General features: G+C 40.3%; 1 protein-coding gene across 2 annotated transcripts; it reads right to left on the bottom strand.

The window, feature by feature from the left end:
• Window positions 1–497: 497 nt before the first annotated feature.
• On the bottom strand, window positions 498–23,865 carry BMS1 (BMS1 ribosome biogenesis factor). 2 transcript variants are annotated; one of them, XM_042033572.1, is made up of 23 exons: window positions 23,847–23,865; window positions 23,037–23,279; window positions 22,453–22,643; window positions 22,007–22,086; window positions 20,421–20,609; window positions 19,789–19,931; window positions 18,410–18,531; window positions 17,478–17,674; window positions 16,633–16,769; window positions 15,315–16,147; window positions 14,406–14,507; window positions 13,314–13,471; window positions 12,709–12,790; window positions 11,666–11,742; window positions 10,425–10,607; window positions 8,835–9,023; window positions 7,393–7,573; window positions 6,824–6,882; window positions 4,615–4,737; window positions 3,429–3,576; window positions 2,377–2,552; window positions 1,725–1,886; window positions 498–1,024 (listed from the first exon to the last, which is right to left on the bottom strand). In XM_042033572.1, exons 2-23 carry the CDS (start codon window positions 23,210–23,212, stop codon window positions 788–790), a joined length of 3,945 nt encoding a protein of 1,314 aa, XP_041889506.1. In that variant the 5' UTR covers window positions 23,213–23,279; window positions 23,847–23,865; the 3' UTR covers window positions 498–787. The 2 variants fall into 2 exon arrangements, with proteins under 2 accessions (XP_041889506.1, XP_041889505.1); XM_042033571.1 differs by lacking the exon at window positions 23,847–23,865 and adding an exon at window positions 23,612–23,726.
• Window positions 23,866–24,807: the final 942 nt, after the last annotated feature.

The raw sequence follows: 24,807 nt of genomic DNA, 5'->3' as shown, positions 1-24,807 counted from the left end.
TAAGCTTAACAATGTACTATGAAACCAAGCTGGTTGGACACAGGAAGATGTTCCCAAAGGAAGCAAGTTACCCTGTTGGTACCCCACAGAAAACCACAGAGTAGCTACATACATTTGGGAAAGGTCTGATACCGTTTGCCCAGAAAGCTGCAGTCAGTGAGGGATCTACTGACAGTCTTAGGGTACCAAAACTGGCCAAGTAACACAAGATCTGGATGCAACACTATTCTGAAGATCTGCTAAATAACCTAGTGAGAAGTGGAAAAAACTGAGATACTTTCATGCTAGGACAGATGATCTAAGCACAGGAGTGAGCTACTCTGATCAAAGATAAAGAATTTCCAAAACTCCCACCCAGTAACAGTTGATCTTCACACCTTTTAATAAAAGATTTGCCAAGGGCAAAATTTAGGTAATAGCTCAAATTAAGGAACATATTTAGAGACATTCAGAGGAGTTTTCTTCCACTGAAGTCCATTAAAACACAAACAATATTCTGTAATTGACATTAAAATACTTTATTGGCTAGACAGAATGTGCGGTATGCATAGAAATATACTGAAATACAAAGTCCTCCAGAATACTCCTATATAAAAACCAAAATTCATACTTCTACATCTTATTTATATACATTACCAAATGTATTCAAGAGTGTGAATAAAGTCATATTTGCATCTCTTTCTTCTCTTGAAAGCACATCTGGTGCAGTCCAAGGCCTTTTTGTTTCTTCAAGAGAAAATTGCACAGCTACCCTATTTCCTCATTTGGCCTGAAATCTGATGAAATTTTACATACTCTTCTCTCCCTTACTAGATCCTTTCAAGCTTGACTTCTGTCTCTTTTTCTCCCTCTGTCCCAGTATGCGATAGACTTTTTTCTTAGCCTCCTTTTGCCTCTTGAATTTCTGTTCATCCTCCTTCTGCTTAACTTTGAGATATTCTTTGAGCTGTTCCCGATGTTTTAATTTGGCTTTCTTTATCTTGTAATTATTCACTGTACTCAAAGCACTGAGCAGGGCTGATATCTAAAACAGAAAATAGATAATCAATATACGTGCAGCTCAGTTTTGGTGAGCAAGAAACAGTTTAACCTCAGCAGACACACACATAATGAATCAGAGATTCAAGGCAAGTTTCTAATTATCTCTGCACTTGTTACCCAATTTCTAAAACAGTTTAATTATTTATCCTGTTAGGAAGTTAATCAAAGCTTTAATTTTTGTGAACTCTGATTTTGGTTAGACAGCTTTTAAAAGGTTATGCCGAATTGCTACTACAGAACACTTAAACTGCAGTTTGGAAACTCTTGGCTCTGCAAGCACGCTAATTCTCAGTTTTGGAAGAAGAGTATTTGCTTCAAATCCTCTGTTAATAATGCATGGCAATGACAAGTCAAATAAAAAACTGCAGCTGCCAATTTAAGTCACCCATAATATGAGAGCACTAAATCCAAGTGAAATACCTTGCGAGTGCTGTGACAAGGACAAAAGTCATAATTAGGTGACCTACTAGTCTAAAAAACAGACACCATCCACTCAGTGACAGTTCCATATACATACTGTGTGCCAAACAGGAACAAAATAAATTGCAAGTGATCATTTTTCACTAGGAAAATATATATCTTTGCATTAGCAGTAGATTCAAGTGCCAAAACAATAGTTAGCAAAGCTTTAAACAACACATTTACCCTTCAGGAGTCCTTGTTTCAGAGTAAGTGATAATTACCTTCTTTTCATGAGGCTCCCTGATAACAGCTGGTCTCCACTGGTCTTTTGGAGTCTTGCCTTTCTTCTCAAGATTCTTAGGCTTGTTCTTAAAAGGCAGAGCCTTCTGCAATGCTTTAGGAATGTGGAGCTTATTGAAATGCCTCTTCTCCCTCACAATAGGCTAAAAGAATGAATATAAAACATACATAAGACTCATGATCTTAAAAAGCTTTTATTTAATTTTTCATCTTTCAGTGGGAAAAAGCCCACAAAACACCACAAACCAAAAAAGAAAGACACACCCCTCAAAATAAACCCCAAACCAAACAAACCACAATAAAACCAAAAGTCAAAAAACCAACATTCTCTGAAGTCCTCGGACTGAACTGTGAATGGTGTGTTCACCCCAATTACCACAGCAGGAGTCTCAGTGAGCTTCTGGAGAAGATTTCTACCCTGCAGATTACTTTATAAACTTTAACTGACCCACAACAATCTGCTCTCAACTGTTTTATTCCCATCTCATGCCAGGATTGTGCCTTGTGGATGAAAATTTGAAGCCACACATGCATGTGTATGAACATGTATTTATACTGCTCTCAGTTTGCACAGGTCTGAGACACACTGCAAATTTGACTGATTTTTAAAAACAAAACGAAAGAAAAATATACCTTATAGAGAGAATCCTTGTTTTGTTTCAGTTTGATGCCTTGCTCATACCTCAGCTGGCCTGTTGTCTTCATCCCACTCCAAGTATCTTTCTCACCTGCTGGTTTCAGCAAGGATGTTATGGGGTTATAAAACGTTGGGATAGAAACAGGATACCAAGTCCTCACGAAAACAATATCTGAAAGAAAAGAGAACGTTACTTGGCTCTAAAACAGGAGTTCATCACATCCACATTCTAAGCGAAGACTGCCTGAACAGAACAGATACTACACCACATGCTAGCATTGTGTTTGGTATATAGACCAAATGTCTTCAACTTTTGGTAAAAGCAATGCAAAACCCCCTAAAGGCATGAACAGCACACATTCCTGAAAAGCAGGCAGCTGAATACCATCCCGTTCATCATTCATATTCAAGAGCAAGAGAATTCATATATGTATATGTGCCTGTATAATTACTGACAAAACCAATTTCATTTTCCTTTGCCAATTTTTATAGAAGAACAAACTTGCTTTTATTTGGCACTATCCATGATTTTGGTGTGTTTAGGAAAACAGGTCATATAAATCTAAATAAGTATAAACTCATATTCTCAACATCACAGCGACACTCAGCAAACAGAGAAGGTAACTATCCTCTGCATAATTTCCCCAAAAGGCTACAGAAAAACATTAAATGGAGTTAAAATGCCAGTCCTTGGATTTCTCAGAAAGTGTCCTCCGAGCACTTGTACCACTAAATTCAATTCATCATGTTCAAGGAGAAAAGCTGTGTAAAACACTAAAACCATGCTGTGAAAACCATTAAAACACTTGAAGATACATGTCTTCAACTCAAGCCTTTTCATCTGCATACTATATGGCTTGAGTATAACTGAAAGAAATCCAACATAAAATATACTTCTTTTTAATTTCACTCTGTGTCTCACAAGGTATTTCTTACTCTTATGAATTCACATCTCAATTATCAGATCCCAGAATTCTGAGACACGGCTTTGCAATCTGTGAAGAAGGATGAAAGTTGTGTGATAACTTACATGGAAAGTGCAACTTACCACTCATCAGCAACTTGTCTTCAAATGTTGCTCTGAAAGCACCCACGGGAGTTCGGAGGGCCTTTTTGATCTGTCCTCGGATACCACTCACACTACGGATGGCTGCACCTTCGAACTTAGCCACTTCCAACTGAGAGTTAAACATTCCCTGAAAATGTGAATTACCCACCATCATTCAAGATGCTAAGTCTCCCTCTGTGACCCACGTAGGCCACAAAAACTTAATTCCCACAAGCATATCTTATAAAGAAACAGGAGGAGCATAGCACTGTCTTTAGACTAAGAGTGCTGATCATACCAAAAACCCACTGAGCTGACTTTAGGTGAGCTACTGAAAGCAATCTACTTAGTCATATATCACAGGCAAGGTTTCTAAGCATTAAACACATATATTTAGAATTCCAAAACGGAATGTATCTACAGAAGCCTTACAGTTCTCCTTTAGAGCAATTTGTGGGAACACAGGATACCGTAAAAACAAGCAAGCTGCCTTAAGTTGCTAGCTATGAGATTCTAATACAACACAGTTCTTCAAGGTTTGTGCTTCTTTCATATATCACAAGAAAGGAAGAAAAAAATCTCTCTATGCCCACTGCAAATACTTGAGTGCTTCACTGCTGCGATCATTGCTTAGCTGCTTGTTGCCCCAAATGCAGAATAACCCAACCTCTCCCTGAGCCTGAAAGCCCAGCTAAGCACAGAGGGAAGGTCAGTGAACACTCCCTTCTGCAGCACTTCCTACTCCAAACACTTCTGTAACTGTAACTGAGAACTCCTAAGCACTGCCAGAAGTCTCCTTTGACTCCAGAGCAGAAATTTAGTGGGATCAAACTGATGAATTACACCAGGGAAAGATTTACATTCTCCAAAGGTGTCTGCCACTGCTCATCAGTGGGTTTTAGGAAGGAAGCAGGGGGTGGGAAGAAAAAAAATCATACTGAATGTGAACCAGGAGACTATTCCAGAATTTTTGTCTGGTTAACAATAATTCATATTCCTTGGCTAATAGTCAGTACCTTTAGAGATCATATGGAAGGGAGCTCAAAAAACCACAAGCAGCTCCTGAGATCCAGAACAGCATTCAACAAGAACTGAGAATTTCTGCTTCAGGAAAGACAATCCCAGGTTGCATTCCTTCCTAACATCAGTACATCTGGTTTTACAGTATACATACCTACACACTTACCTTAATAAAACAAGTGTTCTTAAAAATTTTGAACGGAAAACCAGTTAGCTTTAATTTCTTTACAATAGTTATGGATTTGTCTAAATCCAGCACAACTCCTGTCGCAGCAATCCGGAAGTCAGGCTGAAACATCAGAGATGAAAGACACTGCTGAATGTGTATTTCTCAAACAGTGAAGACACCATTTCGAATCACAGAATCATAAAATAGTTTGGATTGGAAGGTCATCTAGATGACCTCTAAAGGTCATCTAGTCCCATGGCCCCAAAGTGAGCAGGGACATCTTCCACTAAATCAGGTTGCCCAGAACCCCATCCAATCTGTCCCTGAATACTTCCAGGGACAGGGCATCCACAACCTCTCTCATCAACCTATTCGTGTTTTACCACTCTTGTTGTAAAAAGCAACTTCCTCATATCTAGTCTAAATCAACCCTCTTAATTTAAAACCATTCCCCCTTGTCCTATCACAGCAGGCCCTGATAAGTTTATCACCATACTTCTTATAAGTCCCCTTTATGTACTGAAAGGCTGCAATGAGGTCTCCCCAGAGCTCTCTGTTCTCTGTCATGAACAACCCCAACTCTCTCAGCCTTTCCTCCTAGGAGAGGTGCTCCATCCCTTCAATCACCTTTGTGGCCATCCTCTGGACCTGCTCCAACAGGTCCCTGTCTTTCCTGTGCTGAGGGCCCCAAGGCTGTATGTGCTACCCCAGCAGGAGGCTCATCAGAGCAGAGCAGACGGGCAGAATCCCCTCCCTCGCCCTGCTGCTGCTTGTGCTGCAGCCCAGGATGTGATTTGCTCTCTGGGCTGCAAGTTCACATGGCCATAGCATGTCCAGCCTCTCGTCCACCAGAATCCCCAAGTCCTTCTCAGCAGGGGCTGCTCTCAATCCCTTCATTGCATAATCTGTTCTGACACTGGGGGTTACCCCAACTCTGGTGCGGGACCTTGCACGAGGCCTTCTTGAACCTTATGGAGTTCCCATAGGACCACTTCTCAAGGTTCCCCTGGATAGCATTCCATTCCTCAGGCACGTCAGACACAGCACTCAGCTTGGTGGTGCCTGAAAACACTGCCTGTGTCGCCAATGGAGACATCAAACAGTGCTGGTCCCAGTACAGAGGGACACTACTTGTCACCACTGCACATCAGGACACTGAGCTGTTGACCACTACCCTGCAGATCAGGCCATTCAAACAACTCCCCATCCACTAAACAGTCCACCCATTGAATGAGTATCCTTCCAGCTTAGAGAGAAGGATGTTGTGGGGCACCTGCACTCCACATTTCACTTTTAAGAGTTCAGAATTTCTAACCTTTACAGAAGTAACACAGCATGAAAAATGCAGATTGACTAGTACAGACTAGTTGAGGTGCTGCTGACATAACATTCCTACTGTTCACTAATGAGATTTCCAGAACTGCCATTCTAATTACCTTGGAAACTATCTAAAAGCCCTTGTGATCTACCTCACTGTGTTCTCTTGATGGAGCAGAATCTTACTCAGACAGAAAGTCTCAAAGGAGAAGAGCTTTGTGCACTGCTCTAAGTCACTATATTATGCTAGGGACACATGATGAAAATAGCCTTTTAAAACATGTAAAAAGACAACTGTGCAGTAGGACTTGAAGGCATATTTTAGGAAGGAGATAATCACCACTCTAATTACTGTCAAGCTCATTACAATACCATGCAAAGCTTTTGTGACCAATTGTCTGCAAACATGAATCTACCTTTGATTAATATATATCTAACAAAGATCATATCTGATAAATACTGCTTTAACACTATTTAAATTGGAATTATGGAATGGTTTGGTTTTGAAGGGACCTCAAAGATCATCTAGTTCCAATACCATGGGCACCTTCCACTAGACCAGGCTGTTCAGGGCCCCACGCAACCTGGCCCTGAATCCTTCCAAGGATGGGGCATCCATAACTTCTCTGGGAAACTTGTGCCACCCACTTCACCACCCTCACAGTAAACACTCCCTTTCTGAAATTGGTATAAAAAATTTAAAATAAGAATCTCCATACAGTTTTCCACCTCAACACAATACATCTTTCAAAAGCTTGAGTCCGGCTACTTTCTCAGTTCCTACTACTACAGTGCTTTATCATATGTAAACCTTCTTCCCAAAACATACCTATTTTGCCCAAATATCCATGGAAAGCATTAATCAACATTCTGCAGTAAAAAAACCTACCGTTGTGCCACTGACAGACTGAACTGCCAAAAATCCTGTCCCCTGAGGAGTGATGGGCCCTAAAAGAAAATGAAATTTAGAAACTTCTGGAAAATTCTACTACACAATATCTAGCCCCTATTTAAATTCCAAAAGCTTAGAAATACACAACAAATATACTCAATGAAGAAAACCAAAGTTTAAAGCACTCGAACTATTGCTCACATATAAAGCCCCATGAAAGTCAAAGGAACAGCTAACAAGAAGTTACTCATGCAGGGTCTGGGCCCACAATGCATGCAAAGTCTCTCTGCACACAGCCAACAAATCAGGCTCCTCTTTGATATGCTACAACTTACCAGAATGCTCAGAATTTGATTAAAAGCCAAGCAATTCACAAATCAGTTAAATAATTCCCAAATATTAGACAACTGCCTATTTTCCCATACTATTTGGTGTTATTTTATGTTCCATGGGGAAATTCAAAAGACTTCTCATTCCAAGAGCTGTATTTCCTGATACATCCTGCAAAGCTCGAGATTTTCACACCGATTAAGTGACGCAGGACAGCAGCTCCAGCACGGCCTCACCCCAGAAAGCTGCCCCGCAGTGCATGTGCTGCGGGGTGTACTTCAGCAGCCGGTGCCGCCCGTTGTGGTCCTCCATGTAGAACATGGGGATGGTCTGGAAGCGCCTCCACCCCAGCGAGAGGATTAAGGGATCGCGGGTCTTAAGGATCTTCTTGTACCACCGGTGCTTCTTCAGGCGCAGCTAATCAGAAGAGAAGGTGGACCATGCTACTACAGGATAGCAACGGTGATTCTGAAATTCAAGCCTTAACTTTTCAGGAATGATTGAAAGCAATTTCTATCTGTAGGAACCCAGAGTGCCGAGAATATTTCTCTGCCTGTTTTTAAGGGTTCTTACCCCCCTGAACAACACTGTTTTGGCTTCAAACCTTGGAAAAAATTACCAACAGTCAGACAACAACTAGAAAATACAGTGGTGTGAATTAGGTGATAGACTACTATGTAAGATTGTCACAGGGTGAAAAATTTAGAGGCTTTAGGCTTCTCTTTGTAGTAAATAGAGTAAAAAACATCAAAATGGAGGATTGTTGTTGTTCTCTAAACCTTCTTCTCCTTCTTCTACTACTCCATATTCTGCAGTAAAAGTAGTTTGGAATGATTGGATGGAAAATTCCGCAGTTCCTAGTCGTGTTACTGAATAATTGGCAAGAAAATGAAAATAATGTATGTTTTTAGTAACTATTGGTTAAAATATCTTTAAAAGGCTGTGTAAATCTTGATAATTGCCCTCACTCCTACTTTTCCTCCTTCCATGCTGTACCTGGGTCACGCTAGTGGCTCAGTTCCTCTGATAAGACTTAATAAACAACTATCTGGAAGCATTGAAACTACAGAAGATGTCTCACTTTATCCTTTAAACTCCTTGCAAGGACTTTCAGCAAATTCTCTCCCACCAGGAGAGACTCGATTCATGGCACGGTAAAGTGTCACTATCTAAGCTAGAATCTTTTATAGACTAAGCTTTATCTTTGTTTATCTTCAAACATTCTCACCAACATTAGGTTGACTGGAAAAATCAATCAGTATTTCACTCACTCTGAAGCCATGTTTGTATGCATATAAGCAAGTATTATATTAAACATACATCTATATACGTGCTAGTAAGTTTTCTGTAGTCACTTGTATATAGACCATGAAGGTCAGAGTACAATTAAGGTTTGCAATTCAGCAATCACAGTATCAGACCTTAGTCCTGAGACACCTCTGCAGCTCAACATTAAACAACAGTAACCTTTTCTGGTATCCAATTAAGCCTGTAAAGATCCAGAATCTGCTACTGTAGAATTACAGTTTGTGTCAAAAGCAAATCCCCTATTCAAGAGACAAGGATGAAGTTTCTCTTGGTGTTTACTGTGTTTTCAGTAAACAGAAAGCAGTAACTCCAGACACTCTGAAGCACACCTGTACCGACATAAAATGCACTCACCCCTTTGGCTACATACCTGTACATAGCCCACATTTCCTTCGCTGTTGCCTAGACCACCCAGGATGATAGGATAATGAGGATCAAAATTCAGGACAAATTCACACGGCACATTCTCAATCTCTATTCGAATGTACATCCCAGGCCTGAATCCCTCGTACTGCACTCTGGTCTCATCATCTTGATCTTCAAATTCCGCTCGATTGAGCTGTGTGACAAAGAGAAAGCCACCGTGCGTTTCACAAAATTCAAATATTAACAACTTGTCCATGAAGGGCCGGTTCTATTTAAAACATGCTAATGTTTATATGAATCTTTTTGGGAAAGATCTAATAGGTTTTGTGGCTTTTTATTCGGAGCAATATCTCTACCACCACAAAACCCCTCCAATTTGAAATCCCAAGCAGGCCTTTTAGTCTACTTGAAAGACAGTCCCCAAGAGAAGAGAATGACTGAGTGACTTCTGATACGCCTTTCACAATGGTGACTTTGGATTTTAAAGATACAACTGCCAAAAGTACATTTTTTGATTCAGGAGCCCAAGCACCTTTTAAAGTTAATGCCCTGATCTTTAAGGTGTCGCTTTATGAGGATGCTGCACTCCTATCTCACCCAGCAGTTTAACAATATTTTTGTGCATCTTCACACTGTACATCATCAAAAGCTCCTCTGTACCATGTGACAAGAACATAGATACTGTGCAAATATTTAAGAAGACATCCTGGTGAATAACAGAAGCCTCACCCTCCTGTTTCAGCTTCTGATGTTTAGCCACCCATAAGACACTGATTCTTTTACTGGAATGTCCTTCTTTGCCCTTTAAGTGCTCTCCATACATCAGCATACCAGAGCTCGTACTATCCTTTGTGGCAGAGGCTAATACAAGGAGGTAAGGATTAATTTAACAACTATTTAGGGCAAAATTTTGTCAGAAGACAAGACAGTGAAGCTATTAGCAATGCAAGGCTCCCAAGTCAGCCAAAGAAAGAAGCTACTTTTAAGCTTACAAGTGCTTATGTAAAAAACCAAAGGCCTGGAACAAAATCAACACCTCACATTCTGGATACAGTTATGCTGAAGACTTCTACCACATGTCCAGAGCAATGGTCATCAATATTTTTTCCTCAAAATAACTTGACAGTTGGATGAAAAACACTGTCACACAGAATTTAATTATCCATTAATAACACTGCAAAATATCACACTAAAAATAGTACTGGGAAAATATATGGCACAAATTTATATGAGAAAGATTTTCACCTTCCTACACATAAAAGGATGCCTTTTTTTATTTAAAAACTTTTTAAGTAGTTGAAGTTTAGATGATACGTTTTGGCTTATTCAGTGACTTAAAGTATGGTTAACTAGTGCACTCAGTTTAAATTAAGCTTTAATTTGTTTGGCTTCTTTGCTTATTTTCCTTTCCAGCTAACAGAATCAAAAAGTTCAAGCACAAAAAAATCACAAGCATGTATTTCTTTGTGTGTACCTTCTGAAATAGCTCCTGAGCATCACCTGTGTCTCCAGGAAAATACCTTTGGGGGGCAAACTCTGTGGAGTATTTTTGAAGACATATAGCCAGATAAATTGTCAAATTAGCAGATTTTACCTGTGCTTGTTTATGCATCTCTTCTTTGAGATCATCAAAGTATGTGGTGTCCCCTTCATCATATTCTGCATCAAACATTTCTTTAAGTTTTCTTTTCTTGTCCATGCGCTCCTTTTTCTTTTCCTCCTCCTCAGGTTCTGGTTTGGACATTTTTTCATCTTCCTCCTCTTCTTCACTTCCAGACTAATCAACAGTAAGTTGTCAAACATGTAAAATAGTTCACTGAAAACAACCCATTCTGATCAACACTTTCATAGATATTATTTAAACAACACTTTTATAGATATTATTTAACAATACTTTTTTATTGTGCCATTACTAGACACCTGAAAAAATTTCAATTTTAGACAGATATTAGTAAGCTATTCATACAAGGAGACGTAACTTCAGCAAGGACCAAAAGATCTCATGATGTAATCATATCCCTTTTCACTGACAAAGCTTTTTTGACTAAACATCATTTTAACATAAGGGAACAGACCCTAGAACTGACCTACCTGTTATTCTACAGCTAATATAAGCATATATAATACAGGAGGGAAAACAAAGTAACTGTTGATAGCATTGAGCAATACTGTGCTGGAAGGCAGCACTCTAGAGACCAGAGAGAAGGACATTTGTTTACAGACCATTTGAAAACTGACAAGATTATGCCATTATCCTCAATTTTACAACAAAATGCAAAGCCATCAAGTTGCTCAGTCCAAAAAAAAATTGATTTTTTCAGTTTGTATTGTCACAGTCAACTACAGCTCTGTTCTTGGAAGACATCCAAGCCACAGCATAAAATTGCTTCCACCAGCCTCCTTTATGCAGATAAGAGGAATGAACTAGGAAACTGTGTCAAGTTTCCACAATTTGTTGTGTTTAAACAGAGTACTATAATCTTCTGCATCAGATGACATGACACAGTACAAACAGTTATGATTACATTTGGTTTTAAAATACTTCTGTCATGCCTCCTGATCCTCCAGCTCTTGATTAAGCCTGACACCTACTGTTAAGTAAGTGAGGTGACTTCTACATAATTATCTTAAAACAAAAATTCAGGCTCAGACTAAAAACATGCCATTCTAGATACCCATAAGTTCCAAAGTCAGTAATACACATATCTTTTCTTCATTGCTACCATTGATTCCCTTCCTATTGATTCTACGAACACTGAATGTATTACATAGGACACTTGATCAGAAACTCATACACATGTATGTTGCTAAAGAACATAAAAATGCAGATCAGACCTCCTCTCCTCCAGCAGCAGCCTTTCCTTTGTGCACAACCCCGGTTTCGAGATCTTCAAAATCTCCATACAGCTCTTCTGCAACAACAAGCACCCAAGACATGTGACCATTAGTTAACCATTCTGCTGTACTGCCCCACACCATCTCTCATGTGCTCAGTACTGTGCATTTCTCAGTATTGCTGTGCAGATTAGTTTCAGACCTAATATTTTTGATTTCCATCAGGTTTTATATATTTGTTCTGCCCTCTCTACAACTTCAGCTGAAAATTCCCAGCTGAACTCCAGTGGCTCCTCCTTTAGCTTTTCAATACCTTCACGATTTAAAAAATGGAAATAAAGTTTAGGTCATCCCAAAGGACCACCAGTATATTAGTTTGCACTCTAATGACACAAGACACCAGCAGAGCAATTGAGCTCCCATGTTTAACTTTAAAAAAGAATAAAATTAAATATAGCTGATAATTTTTAGGTTAAAAACAAATGCTTATAGAAGCCTGTCAAACCACAATCATGATGCATGTAAGATACAGCCATATAATTAAAATTTCTAAAGTATTTCCTAATTTAAAAAAAAAACCAAACAAAACAAAACCAACACCTCCAAAACATCTGAAGACAGATCTCACTTTCAGTCAAATGTAATGGCAAGTTTGTCTTCTCATTAAAGAACAGTTTCTGTTTATTTCTACCATGACTACCCAAAAGAATAAACCACACATGATGAATAGCTGAACTCAGACACATAACTCAAAGCCAGCATGTCCAAGTGTGGAGACTAAGGACTCCATGTCATAATTTAAATTACATACTCTATTTTTCAGAAAGTAAATTTCCAGAAATTGTGGTACTTGCCTACTATTTCTACAGAGATTTACAGCAATGCGTAATTATATTAGTATCTACATAATAATTTATATAATAGCTTGAAAAAACCTGTAAGTATAGCACTAAGGCAAAATATTCTATATACATAACTAAAAAGTCATACTTTTCTTAAAAATCCTGTATATATGAATTATTTTTAGAAGTCTTAAGACATACCATCTTCCTCCAACAGCTTTGCTGCATCTTTATCATCTTCCCACTTCCCAGTAACAAAGCAGTCTCGAATACTGCTCACAACCTGCAAAATGATAGCGTCATTGCCTTGCACAGCTATAGCTTATCATCAACAGAAACGTTCCCCAAGACATTCCCACTCCCCATCAGAGAGACCACTTCAGAGACACGTCCAACTCCACATCAAGATACCATCACCAAAACCACACAATGCCTCCCTGAAAGCAGGAATTTGAACCCTATCTGAATCTTGCCCAAAGGTCTTTAGCAAGATCTCTACCCTACATTGTATTTTCACACTGTATTTTCACTTGGGTCTCCCCTGCTTTTTGGTAAATAAAGAGCAAACTATTATCCACCAAATATTCAAGTGAGCCAAGCATTAAATTGATTTACTGTAACTTGCCACTCTTGTAGGAACAGATCTTGGAATCTGTTACTTACAGTGACAGCAAGTGGCAGAAAATAAGACACTGTGGCCATAGCTCCCACAGGTCTGTTTCAATGACAACTCAGTTGTACTTTATGAGACACAGCCAGGACAGAATCAGGAAGAACATGCAGAAGCAATTATCCAATGGCATTACCTCTTCTAAATCCCAATCTTGCAGCTTTTCTATCAGAAACTTGGAGCAGTCAAGAGCATTAGCCTTCTGTTTGGATGCTTTGTCTGGACGGCTGACACGGAACAAACCTCCAAGTTCATCATCTGCATCCTCGCTCTCCTGGTCCTCATCCTCGACAGCTAAACCAAACACACAGGCTGTGATCATTTCCCCCACATCACGTGCATGAAATTCATTACCCACCTCTCTTCTTATGTTTCACAACAGCTGCAGGAGTTTATTGAGGATATAAAAGAACCAAACTGGAATGGTTTTAAATGTAAAAGCCTGAAGAAAAAGGTACACTGATCCAGTTGTTTTTATAACTGGAATAATCTAAAAAAAATATTGCCCAATAAGTAAACACAGGACTCTTGTTCAATGTTATACATTGGAACAATTCCAAAATGATCTACGAACAGGAAGGACGTGTGGCTTCTCTGTAAATCAAGAACAGCAGACTGGAGAATCTGTCAGAAAGAAAACCTTGTGAAAGGTTTACAAAAGCCAAATTCTCATAGTATTCTACAAAGGTTCTGCACAATGAGATTCGTACACTCAGACAACCACAGGAAAAGTGTTAATTAAACAGAATAAATTATGTAAATAGCAATTTTCTCTTCCTTTTAAACCAGCTATTTTTTCTTTGACAAACACCTGATACTAAATCATGTCTAAGAGACTATTCCACAGTCACTCTGAGACAGAAATTCCTGAAACCAGCCAACAGACAACATCCCTTTATGAAACACAATTACCACAATTTGCATAATATCTGTCAGATGATTATATAAATGATCAAACCTTAAATGTTTGGAAGAAATAGATGTACCAGAAAACATGAGTAACAACAGAGTAGTTTGGAAAATGAACTCAAAATGCTTTTTATGGGAGAAGTAAAAACTGTCTTCCTATTACAATCATTAGTGAAAACGAGCATCAGCAATTAAAAAGTCAATTAACTTTCCTCAAGCCTCCCACCAAAAGAAAGTGCTCAAATATTCAGAATTGAACACTTGGTAGCAGCTGAAAAGCCACCATATATTGGAGACAAGTTTCCAAACAGATTTGTACCTGTTCCATATACAAGTTTACGAAGATTGGGGGTTGATCGCTGCTGTCTTAGAAAGGCCTCAGCTGCCTTCTGTGTGAGATCCTCTTTCCACTTGAGTGCACCTGAAAAGGGAAAAAAGTACATTCTACCTCCAGAAAAGAACAAGAATTAGGAGCTACAAAAATAATTTCAGTAAGGACATGACAAGAGGCTTAGGAAGTGTAGACACAACCCACAGTTTCTTTTGCTCATACTCCATATACACACAGAAACATAAACTGTGGATAACAAATTATACCACTGATTGTTTTTTGTTTTGACAAAATTTTAAGAACTTATTAACAACAGTAACAGATTTGACCATGTTCACAATGCTAAGTGACTTCTTCACAGACTTACAGAATGTTCAAGGTTGGGAGGGACTTCTAGAGGTCCCCTTGTCCAGCCCCACTGCTTAAGCAGTCTCACCTAAGGCAGGTTGCTCAGCACCATGTCAGGATGGTTTTTGAACATCTCCAAAGATGAAGATTCCTGTTCCAGTGCTCAGTGAGTAGCTAATGCATTTTAGTAACACTCACCCAAGCATATTTTAGTCATTCTAGATGTAGTAGAGCATCATAATTTGTTTTACACACATAGTTATAAAGATTAAAGAGAAGTATACACAAAATCAATGAAGTTTATAAAATGAATCACCTCTGTTTTAGAGGAAGGAAACCTGACACTGCATACTACAATGCAAATGACAGGCTTAACAGCAGGTATTTCTAGCTTTCCTAACTTGAACTTTGCTACTTAAGAACTATATATAAATACATACATATATATATATACATGACAGGCAACATTACAGAGTATTGACTAATTATATCCTTTAACAATTAATCCAATTAAAAATGGACAGAAAAAATTAAATATTTATAGTATACCTGTTGTGTCAGCAGAAAGATCTATTTTTTCTTCATACTCCTCTTCCTCTCTGAGTAGATTCTCCACATCATCATCCTCAGTATCTACAGTTTTAAGTTTAGTCTGTCTAACACTATCAGCCTTCTTTCCTTGACTGTGCTGAAACCCATTCCTATTTGACTCTTCAGTGTCTAATTCCTCATGTGACCCTCCATCATCACCCTCTTCAAGCAAAGAGTCCTCCTCCTCAGATTCTGATGCCTCTTCTGCGGTGCAGTTTCCTGAGTCTGTAGTGAGCACTGCTTTTCTTTTGGGACTGTGATCTGAGATTTCTGATTTCGTTTCTGTACGTTCACTGTTCATATCACACTGCTTATATGCAGCTCTTTTGTTTGCAGCCTCAAATTCACTCTCTGAGCTTTCATCTTCGCAAGGCCTTTTTTCATCCTCCTCCTCCTCTTCCTCCTCGTCATCCTCCTCCATCTCACTGTCTTCAGGGACAGTTTCTCCTTCTTCTTCAGAGCTCATCTCCAGATCATCATCGCTGTCTGCAAATGCTGGCAGTTCATTCACAGCTTCTTCCTCAGCCACCTCTGTTTTCAGACGCTTGGCTCTCCTAATACTCGTCCCTTCCCTCAAGAGCTCTCTCTCGCTTTCTTCCTCAGCATCATTTTCATCATCACCATCACTTCCATCTTCAGACACTGCTTCTTCTTCTTCCTCTTCTTCTTGGTCATCTTCCTCATCACTTGCTACATCATCATTTTCCTTCTCCTCATCTTCGAATATGGCCTTCCGACGAACTCTTCCAGTCTTCAAATCCACCTGTCTCTCTTCTTTTGGCATCACAAACCTGTTTTCCCAAAGACCACATTTGGGGTAAGATGGTTAAGTACAAGAAAATTTTAATGAAACAATGAAACTTCATGTTAATATTTTTAAACAATTCTACAATTCTTTTTCTAACAAAGCGAGGTTATGGAGGACATTAGAAAGGCACTGGTGTTCCTTAATGTCTCTTTATTCAAGAATACTGAATGTTATAGCCAAAAATCATTCCAAGAAATGTCTTCATTTTCCATGGAATGAACTAAAACAGAAATGTTACTTGTATCAGCAAGAAATTCCTGGAAGGCAGGACTACACTGCTTGCAAAACTTTCTAGTACCAATTATTTCTATCCCAAAATACAGTGTGGCATATGAGTAACCTCAGAAGAGGAAGAATTAGACATTATGTCATTGTACTAGCTGTGCTCTATTGAGATTTTTTCCTAAATTAGAGCCTGAAATGAGAGATTCATTCATGCTCAAACACTGCTCAGAATTCAAAACTTACTCTTGTCCTACATCTTCTGAACCCAAGGGTGTAGAGTCCATGAAGAGAGAGACCTTGCTTGATGCCATCTTAACATCAATGGCTGAGTGTGTGGAGATGAGGCTCTGAACAAGTTCATGATTGGGTCTCACTTCCTCCTGGAAAGACAAGATTTTTTTTTTTACTTCTCAATTAAAATGAAGAAACAAATGTCTAATGATAGCTATCAGTCTAAACCAGCAGAAATACGCATATACAAGAAAAAACTGCAGAGCACTTTAAAGAAACATTTTCTCAGAACAGAACAGCAAAGTCTCCCTTCCCCTCTTCACATTTCAAGAATATCTATAATATCAACCCAAGAAAAATTAGAGGGACTCCTTCACAGTATACAACCACTACAGTAAATATCAGCAAGCACGCATCATCAGAGACCCAAAGGTATTTAACATTTAGCACAATACAGGGAAAAAAAATTCAGTTTGTTTGTAGGCAAATCTTTTTTCTTTTTCCCTTTGACCAGTCAAATCCTTAAAGTGTTCTCCCAACAATCACCATGCCTTGCAAAATAAGAGTGATAATAAGTCCAGCACCAGGAGTTTTCATATATCTTAGGTCAATATTTGGGAAGTTATTACACAAACTTTAGGCACTTAATACTAACTGATCTTCCAATGTTTTGTACAATAACAGACAAGAGAAATATCCCTTCTCTGAAATCCCTGAAGGAGAAAAGAAGTTTACCCACTATGGATAGATAAGGATTGATTATTTTAAAGAAGCTTATTTTTAAACACTTATTTTGGCTCTAAGGATAAAAATTACATTTTCCAAGAGAATTCAAATCACCAACAGCATTCTCTTACCTCTTCTTTTTCATGAGCATGGCTTCCACCAAGGTCAATGTAAACAGCATCTTTATCATACACAATGCCCCCAACTCCTGAAAGAGGGGCATAGACGAGCTTCTCTTTCTCATTTAAGGAACGTTTCTTCTGCTGCTCAGGGAGAGCACAGGGGTCTGGCAGGAAACTCACATCACTTACAGTGAAGTCTCCTACACCTGAGGGGACAGACAAAGGAAGCAACACAGTTTGCACAAAGTTTAGATTCTGAAATTTGTGCAATTCACCATGAAGAGATTAAAAAAAAAACCAAAAAACAAAGGAAAAACAAACAAACCAACCAACCAAACCCAAACATTGTGGCATTCAGTGATTCATCAGCAGGAAGCTCTGTACCAAACATCCAATTCCTCTGCCTTACCACTGAACTTAGAGAAGTATACATAAATTCACCAGAATCCTGCAAAGATTTGGGTTTGTTTCTTTGCTTGTTTTTAACAGAGGAAAAACAACAACTCACTTTTCGGAGTAGGTCTGTAAATTTATTAATAAAGTATTTCTTAATTTAAACATTTTAATCATTCACTTAAAATATTAAATTATTCAATGAACATGAGAAATACATTACATAAGCCAAATTTACTTTTCATTGTTAGGGCTGGTATGTTTTGCACTTTAAGCACCTTTTAAAGTGATACAACTTTGAAAAACTTTAAATACTGTGAATATTGTGTTTATCAGTGCAACAGAACTGCTCAATTAAAAGCAAAACTAATTACGAGATTTATTTTCACAAAAACATGCATTATGAAAATAATTTTCAAAAACAGAACAGGTATTTAGAAAGGTGAGAAATCTGTTGTATAACATACACTTTAAAGATACAAATCATTTCAGCTACGTTGTTTTTCACAGATCAGTACAGAAAGAGTTCTAAGAATCTGATAGATTACCTGGCATATGAATTTGACTTTTGTTTTTTAGGTGTGCTCCTCTCAAGTATCCATACAGTGATATCTTCCTGTCACATTTGGGATTGATTCGAACATCCTCAGGGTTGGTCAGCTCTTCCATTCTACCCAACATTTAAAATGACAGTTAAAATACCCAGCAGTCCCAAGGATAAATTTTGAAAAAGGTAACTTAACAAAAGAGAACATCACTGTTGCCACTGCATGATCTGCAGATTCTAATAATCAAAACTGAATTATCATAAGAAAAAAAAACATGGAAAAAAAAAAGGTCTTCTAAAAACATTTTTAAATTGTATTTTTAAAGTTGTACAATAACATTCAACAGTGTATTTCCAGAAGGTTTACCGACATTTCACTGAACATGTACTGCTTTTTTAGCACATTTTAACTACTGTTTATAGGCTTGGCACACACAGCCCTCCTCAAATCAATTTTACCATTAGAGGGCAAACAGCTGAATGTCACATTACCCGAAGCCACACAATACCTTCTCTTCCCTAAGAATGGTGGTGAGCAACACAAAAGCTACCACAGAAAAAAGACTGGCTGTTTGGGAGCAGAGGAGGGGGAAATTCCTTTCTACACTGCACATGGGAGGCAGCACAAACACAGAGCCAAGGAAGAGAACGGGACACACACCCTGGCTGCAGATCAGCACAAAGCTGGCCCAACAATCATGAAACTTCAACAGTTACAGCAACCTAAAACAATGGTACTGAAAAACTACAGAATGTGGGTTTTGCGTTTTCCCTCTCTTTCCTTTGTGTATTTTGCAGGGCTTTGCACGATGCTTACCTACTTTTCTGACAATTTTTCCTGAAGAACTAGAGCTTAAGAAGAGGCTCATTCAAGTCACCTTGGATTATTGTGGGAGTTTAGTCATAACTGTAAGCATTCTGGCAATAAAATATGCAAGGTGAGGTAATTTCTCAAGGAGGCACAGCTGCCACCAAGATTACTTTTGTGTTCCAAAGAGACTGTGAATCAAACAGGCAGACGGAGCAGAAGGGATATTCCAGGGAACTCAAGAGGACTAATTCACCAGCTGTTGTTTAATCACTGGAATGCTGTTTCTTTCCCACAGAAAATCAGTATAATCATCAACAAGCAGAATTATTTTAATTATTCTGTGTTTCCATAGTGTTTACAATATACCAGAGGTATGCACATGATCTGGCACAGGTGAAAACCTCATGGCTGAATAGCACAAACCTGCAGAGGCACTTTCTCTTCCCAAAGCCACCCAGGGAACACCAAGCACCCATTCACACACAGAGTTGAGGCTATTATTATAGCTTTTTCAACAAACAAGGTGCTATCTAGGCTGAGATTGAAGAACAGAGAGAAAAACAACACACCTGTCTGCAAGAACATAGGGGTGAGACGTTTGCCAAGTAAGAGGCCGGAATTTCATAACCGAGATAAAACGCCCCAAATTGTGAATTTCCTGCTTTTGATATTCTCCGTGAACCATCCCAGACAAATAAAACAACTTAGCACCCTAAACACATTAAAAAGACATAAAAACATAAAACATCAATTTAATACCTGTAAAACTAAAAAAAAAAAAAAAAATATAGTAATGCAATTCTAGTTTGTAAATCTTAATTGAAAACTGCACATTACAATTGGTTCTGAAAGATCAAATTAATCACTTTACTTCAACATGAAAATTGCCCCCTAAATCTTAATGGAAGACCATTCACATCCTGAAGACCTCATACAGACCTACAAGCAGATCTTCCTTGCACAGAACCTGCATAACAGACCTAGTAGCACGTTTCAGCAGGTTATCACACTGGGATAGAGAATAACCACACAAGTATTTTAGCAAATAGAAGAAAGATGAAACAATCTGATATAGTATAAACATTGTTCACTTATCTATTTAAAAGATGTAAGAATGTTGTAAATACTTCAGTATTGACCCACTTTTAATTTAGTTTCCATAAAGCAAAATATATGAAAAAAGTAATGTTAAATGTCATACCGGATACACTTCAGTCCAGAATCTGTGCTTTAGCTTCTTTTTAGTCTTCTTTAATTGTTTGTTGTTCTTGAATGTGTCCAAGTGGGTAAGAACTCCCATAATTTTGGGAAAGCCATGTACCTGGCAAATGTTCAGGAATTCAAATGTCTCCATCTCAAATCCAAAGCTGGCATCAATGAGCATTAGAACCTGAAAACACAATATCCACATTTCACTACAGCAATACCACAGTGCCCACAGGAGCCAATTTCAAAGACCACATCTTTAAACTCTTAAGCTTCTCAGGAATCAAAATTTTGCAAAAGGTTCTGTACTTTATTTGCATATACCCTGAAAGCCAACTTTGGCTTTTTATTTGAAGTATGGAAGTTGGCTGCTAAAGATGTTCTAGATGCTCTAGGAATGCATAACATTTGGTTTAAGATCTGAACAAGTGTTTACCTGCTGAATTTAAAATATGCAAAATTTATTTTCTTCCAATATTTTCAGGAACATCTTAGAAAATTAATAAAACTCTTGTATCTGTGTCTTGAATGCACTAATAGCGCTAAGGTCAAGTCTCCAGGTAAAATGAAACAAACTTACTTCACTTGTTGCAATTGCTGTTACACATCACTAAAATGCCCTGACACAGGAAAACAGCAGCCAACAGTCACATGAAAATGGAAGCAAAGTTGGTTTAGGGTCTTAACAATAAAGAACTTCAAGCACACAGGAACTGATGACAGATCTTCAAGAGCTGATGTAATCTCAGCCCCCTAACAATAAACCCAAACAGATTCTCAGCACCACCATGGGCACACAGAATCTGCAACATCCACCACATCTACTCCCTTACTCAGTAGAAAACATGCAAGTAGAACACCTAGATCAGTGTACACATTTTTTAGATATTTATATAGTTAATACTTAGACATGGATCCCAAACCCTAATCAGCTGTAAATAACATATTCCAAATCCACATGTAAAGTACAATTCTAAACAAATGGATCGTGCATTGGACCCCAGGATCAGTTGATGTAATCCCCTGATCCAAAAGCTGCAAGTAAATTACAACAGTCACCACATTCCACTGAAATCAATTATTTTACTACACAACATTCTTCACAGATGGAGACCTCAGAGTGCATAAAAAAATCCAGCTAACAAACTAATACATATTTCTACTTTGAGCATTAGTTGAAAAATTCTTGACTAGAAATCATTTTCAGATTTTATATGGTTTAACCAAATCCCTTAATGAGAAGTCACTGTGTCACCTTGGCTTCTTATAACATCTTCCACTAAAAGTTTACCAGTTGCATTAGCAACGAAGTTTAGTAGCATTTCCCTTCTTTCACATCCTCCCCACCACCACACACACACATTTTACTTTCCCCCACCCCCCATGATGAGGAAAGTCCCTGGGTTGCTCCAGAACATTAGGTGTATCAAAGATCTTAGGTCCTGTTCTCTTTGAAACCAAAGACAGTTTTGTCTTTGATATCAAAAACTGTGTAGAGAAATCAGACACTGATGCAGTCCAATCAAAAGTAGTATTTTCAATATAAATTATAGTAAAAATCACGTTCCATTGTTAACTTACCAAATCAGCAACTTTAGCCAGGTCGATCATTGTGTTAATGTCACATCCACATTCAATAATGGTCAGCCGGCGTTTTTTACCTGAAAACAGAATTAAGCATCAAAAACTGAAACAGAGGGAGCAAACCAATTAGGACAGTTTTCTTTCCAGGTCACATTCCTGAAGTTCCTCCAGGATATCTGGCACTCAAATTCTGCATGTAGATCATCCAACATGCACCACAGTAGAAGTGTCTGTTTTTACCCGTTTATAATTCTGCTAAAATAAATTTTTTTAATTTAAAATTATCAGATCTTCTTTCACCGTAAGTATGCCAGATCACACATCCAAATGATTTCTTCAAAATGACCAAAAATTATGAGAACATGAACACATTCCAGCTCTCAAAGCAAGACAAGTAAGGAGCTCAAAATAAGAATTTCCATTTGTCCTATCTTTGTTCTCACCTGAAACAATTGTAACAGGACCCCGGATTTCAACCAGCTTTTGCCTTGTGAAGTTCTTAATGAGACACTTTATCACAGTGCTCTTCCCAACCTTGGGAGGGCCAACCACAACCACCACCACGGGAGGTGGCTCCAAAGGAGTCCGGTCAACCACAGGAATATGATGCTTTTTAGTCTTCAGATCCTGAGTTCTAAAAAGAAATTTGTAATAAATACAGGAATGTCATGGATTCTTACATGGACATTTACTATTTGAAAATCTTCGGTATTTGCAAAAGCTTCAACACCAAGGCTGAGCACAAGCACCGACACCAGCAGGTATGTGGAAACCGCACAGAGTCGAAGGAGCTACAGTTTCTTTCCAGTGATTAACACAGAGTACAATGTAACAGAGACGAACAAAGCATCCCACTTCCGACATACACAGGAACTACACCGGGACTGGGTGAATGATGAAAGCCATGCAGACACACCAGTGAAAATTACACTCTGTGTATTTCTGCACAAAGTAACAAAGAAAGCCCAGGCAACACCCATCCCTCCAGCCGCCTCTGCACACTCTACAGCCAGTTCCCACTTCTCACCGATGGAAAGTCCTGGCCATCCGCACAGCAGACTGGACTGTAAAGGCTTTGGGGTTTCTCTTCCGTGCATTCTCCTCATCTCCTATTCCCAGGTCATTGAGATAACGTTTCCTTTTCTTCTCTGCCTTTGGTCCGCTATGCTTTGCACGATGCTTCTTCTTCTCTTTTTCCTCCATCTTACTCTTTCAACAGTTGCTCACAATCAGTAAGATTCAGAGTTCCTCCGCGGGACAGCGGGTGCAGCTGGCACAGGACGAGAGCACAGTTAGCACAGGGCACATGTACACAGCACACCAGCTAGAGAACACCGTGCAAGCGCTATCAGACCAACTCACGGAGCTCATTCACGCCCTTCCCGGCCGCACACGGGCTCACGGCACCCCCGGGCCCTGCGCTCCCGGCCCAGGGCCGCGAGCTCCGGGCAGGCCGGCAGTGCCCCGGCGGGGCGGCGGGCGCTGGGGCACGGCCGATACTCTACCGCGGGCAACCGCGGGAGCTGCCGGGCACACCGCGGGCCCTCAGCTCGGGAAGGGGTCCTCCCGAGGGACCGCTCTCCACGAGCAACCACCACATACCTGTGCCGTGCCGTGGGCCCCGGTCCTGCCCGGCCCTGCGCTGTCTCCCCGGCCCGGCGCTGTCCCCCTGGCCCGGCCCTGCGCTGTCTCCCCGGCCCGGCGCTGTCCTCCCGGCCCGGCCCGGCGCTGTCCTCCCGGCCCGGCCCTGCGCTGTCTCCCCGGCCCTGCGCTGTCCCCCCGGCCCTGCGCTGTCCCCCCGGCCCGGTCCAGCCGCCCGGTCCACGTGGGCTCGCACCGACCGCTCCGTTGCGGAGCCACCCCCTCGGAAACACCGGCTGCGCGCGGAGTTCCGGGCGCGGCGGGCGCGGCGGAGCGCTATTGCCGGCGTACATGGTGTCCCACAGCGGGAGAGTGGTGGCGGCCCTGCGCCGCCTGTACCGGGAACCGGGAACAGGAACCGGGAGTCGGCCCCTATCAGCGTGTTTAGGAATAAATTACTTTCCCGCAAGCTCTGTGAAAGCCCGCGGTAGCTGCCCGGCGGGGCCGGCCCCACGGCACCGGGGCGGAGGGGGCGTGGGGACCTCCAGCTGCCCCAGTTCGGGGCAGTTCCCGTACGAGCTGTCAGATGTGGCCCCAGCAATCAATGTGAAAAGATAAAAACACGAATCCTTGCCAAGGACTATGGGAGGACGAACAAGTCATAGGGTAAAAGCCTATGAAGGGCTTTTCAGTGCAGTGAACTCGGGCGGAATCACAGAACCACAGAAACAATTGGAATTTCAGCCCCCTGAGCCCCCCGGGGCCATCGAGTCCAGCCTGTGACCGCAGACCACCGTGACGGCCAGGCCTTGGCGCTGAGTGCCACGGCCCCTTAAGCCTCCGGGGACGGTGACTCCACCACCTCCCCGGGCAGCCCACTCCAGTGTCTAAACACCTTTTCTGTGAAGAAATTCCTCCTAATTTCCACCCTAAACCTCCCCTGGTGCAGCTTAACACCATGTCCTCGCCTTCTGTGGTTAATACAACTTAGGCGGGGGCATTTTGCAGGTACCAAGCCCCGCACCCACAGGGACATGACCAGGCATGCAGAGGGCACGGTACCCTAGGTGAGAAGTGAGTCATTGTTTTATCTCAGGTCTGTGCCCATGCCTGAAGGTCAGTCACCCTGAAGCGCATTATAGGTGCAGGCCCTGCTTAATGAAGCGAGGAGCCCTCTTGTCTGGGGTGATTTGCCTTATGGCATGAGCCAGCGAGGG

This window comes from Corvus kubaryi, unplaced genomic scaffold (assembly GCF_017639235.1).
Source record: "Corvus kubaryi isolate FWS band 111438036 unplaced genomic scaffold, C.kubaryi_AGA036_p1.0 37357, whole genome shotgun sequence".
Lineage (NCBI taxonomy): Eukaryota > Metazoa > Chordata > Aves > Passeriformes > Corvidae > Corvus > Corvus kubaryi.
The sequence above is the reverse complement of the archived record's forward strand: the minus strand, read 5'-3'. Positions and strand labels throughout refer to the sequence as shown.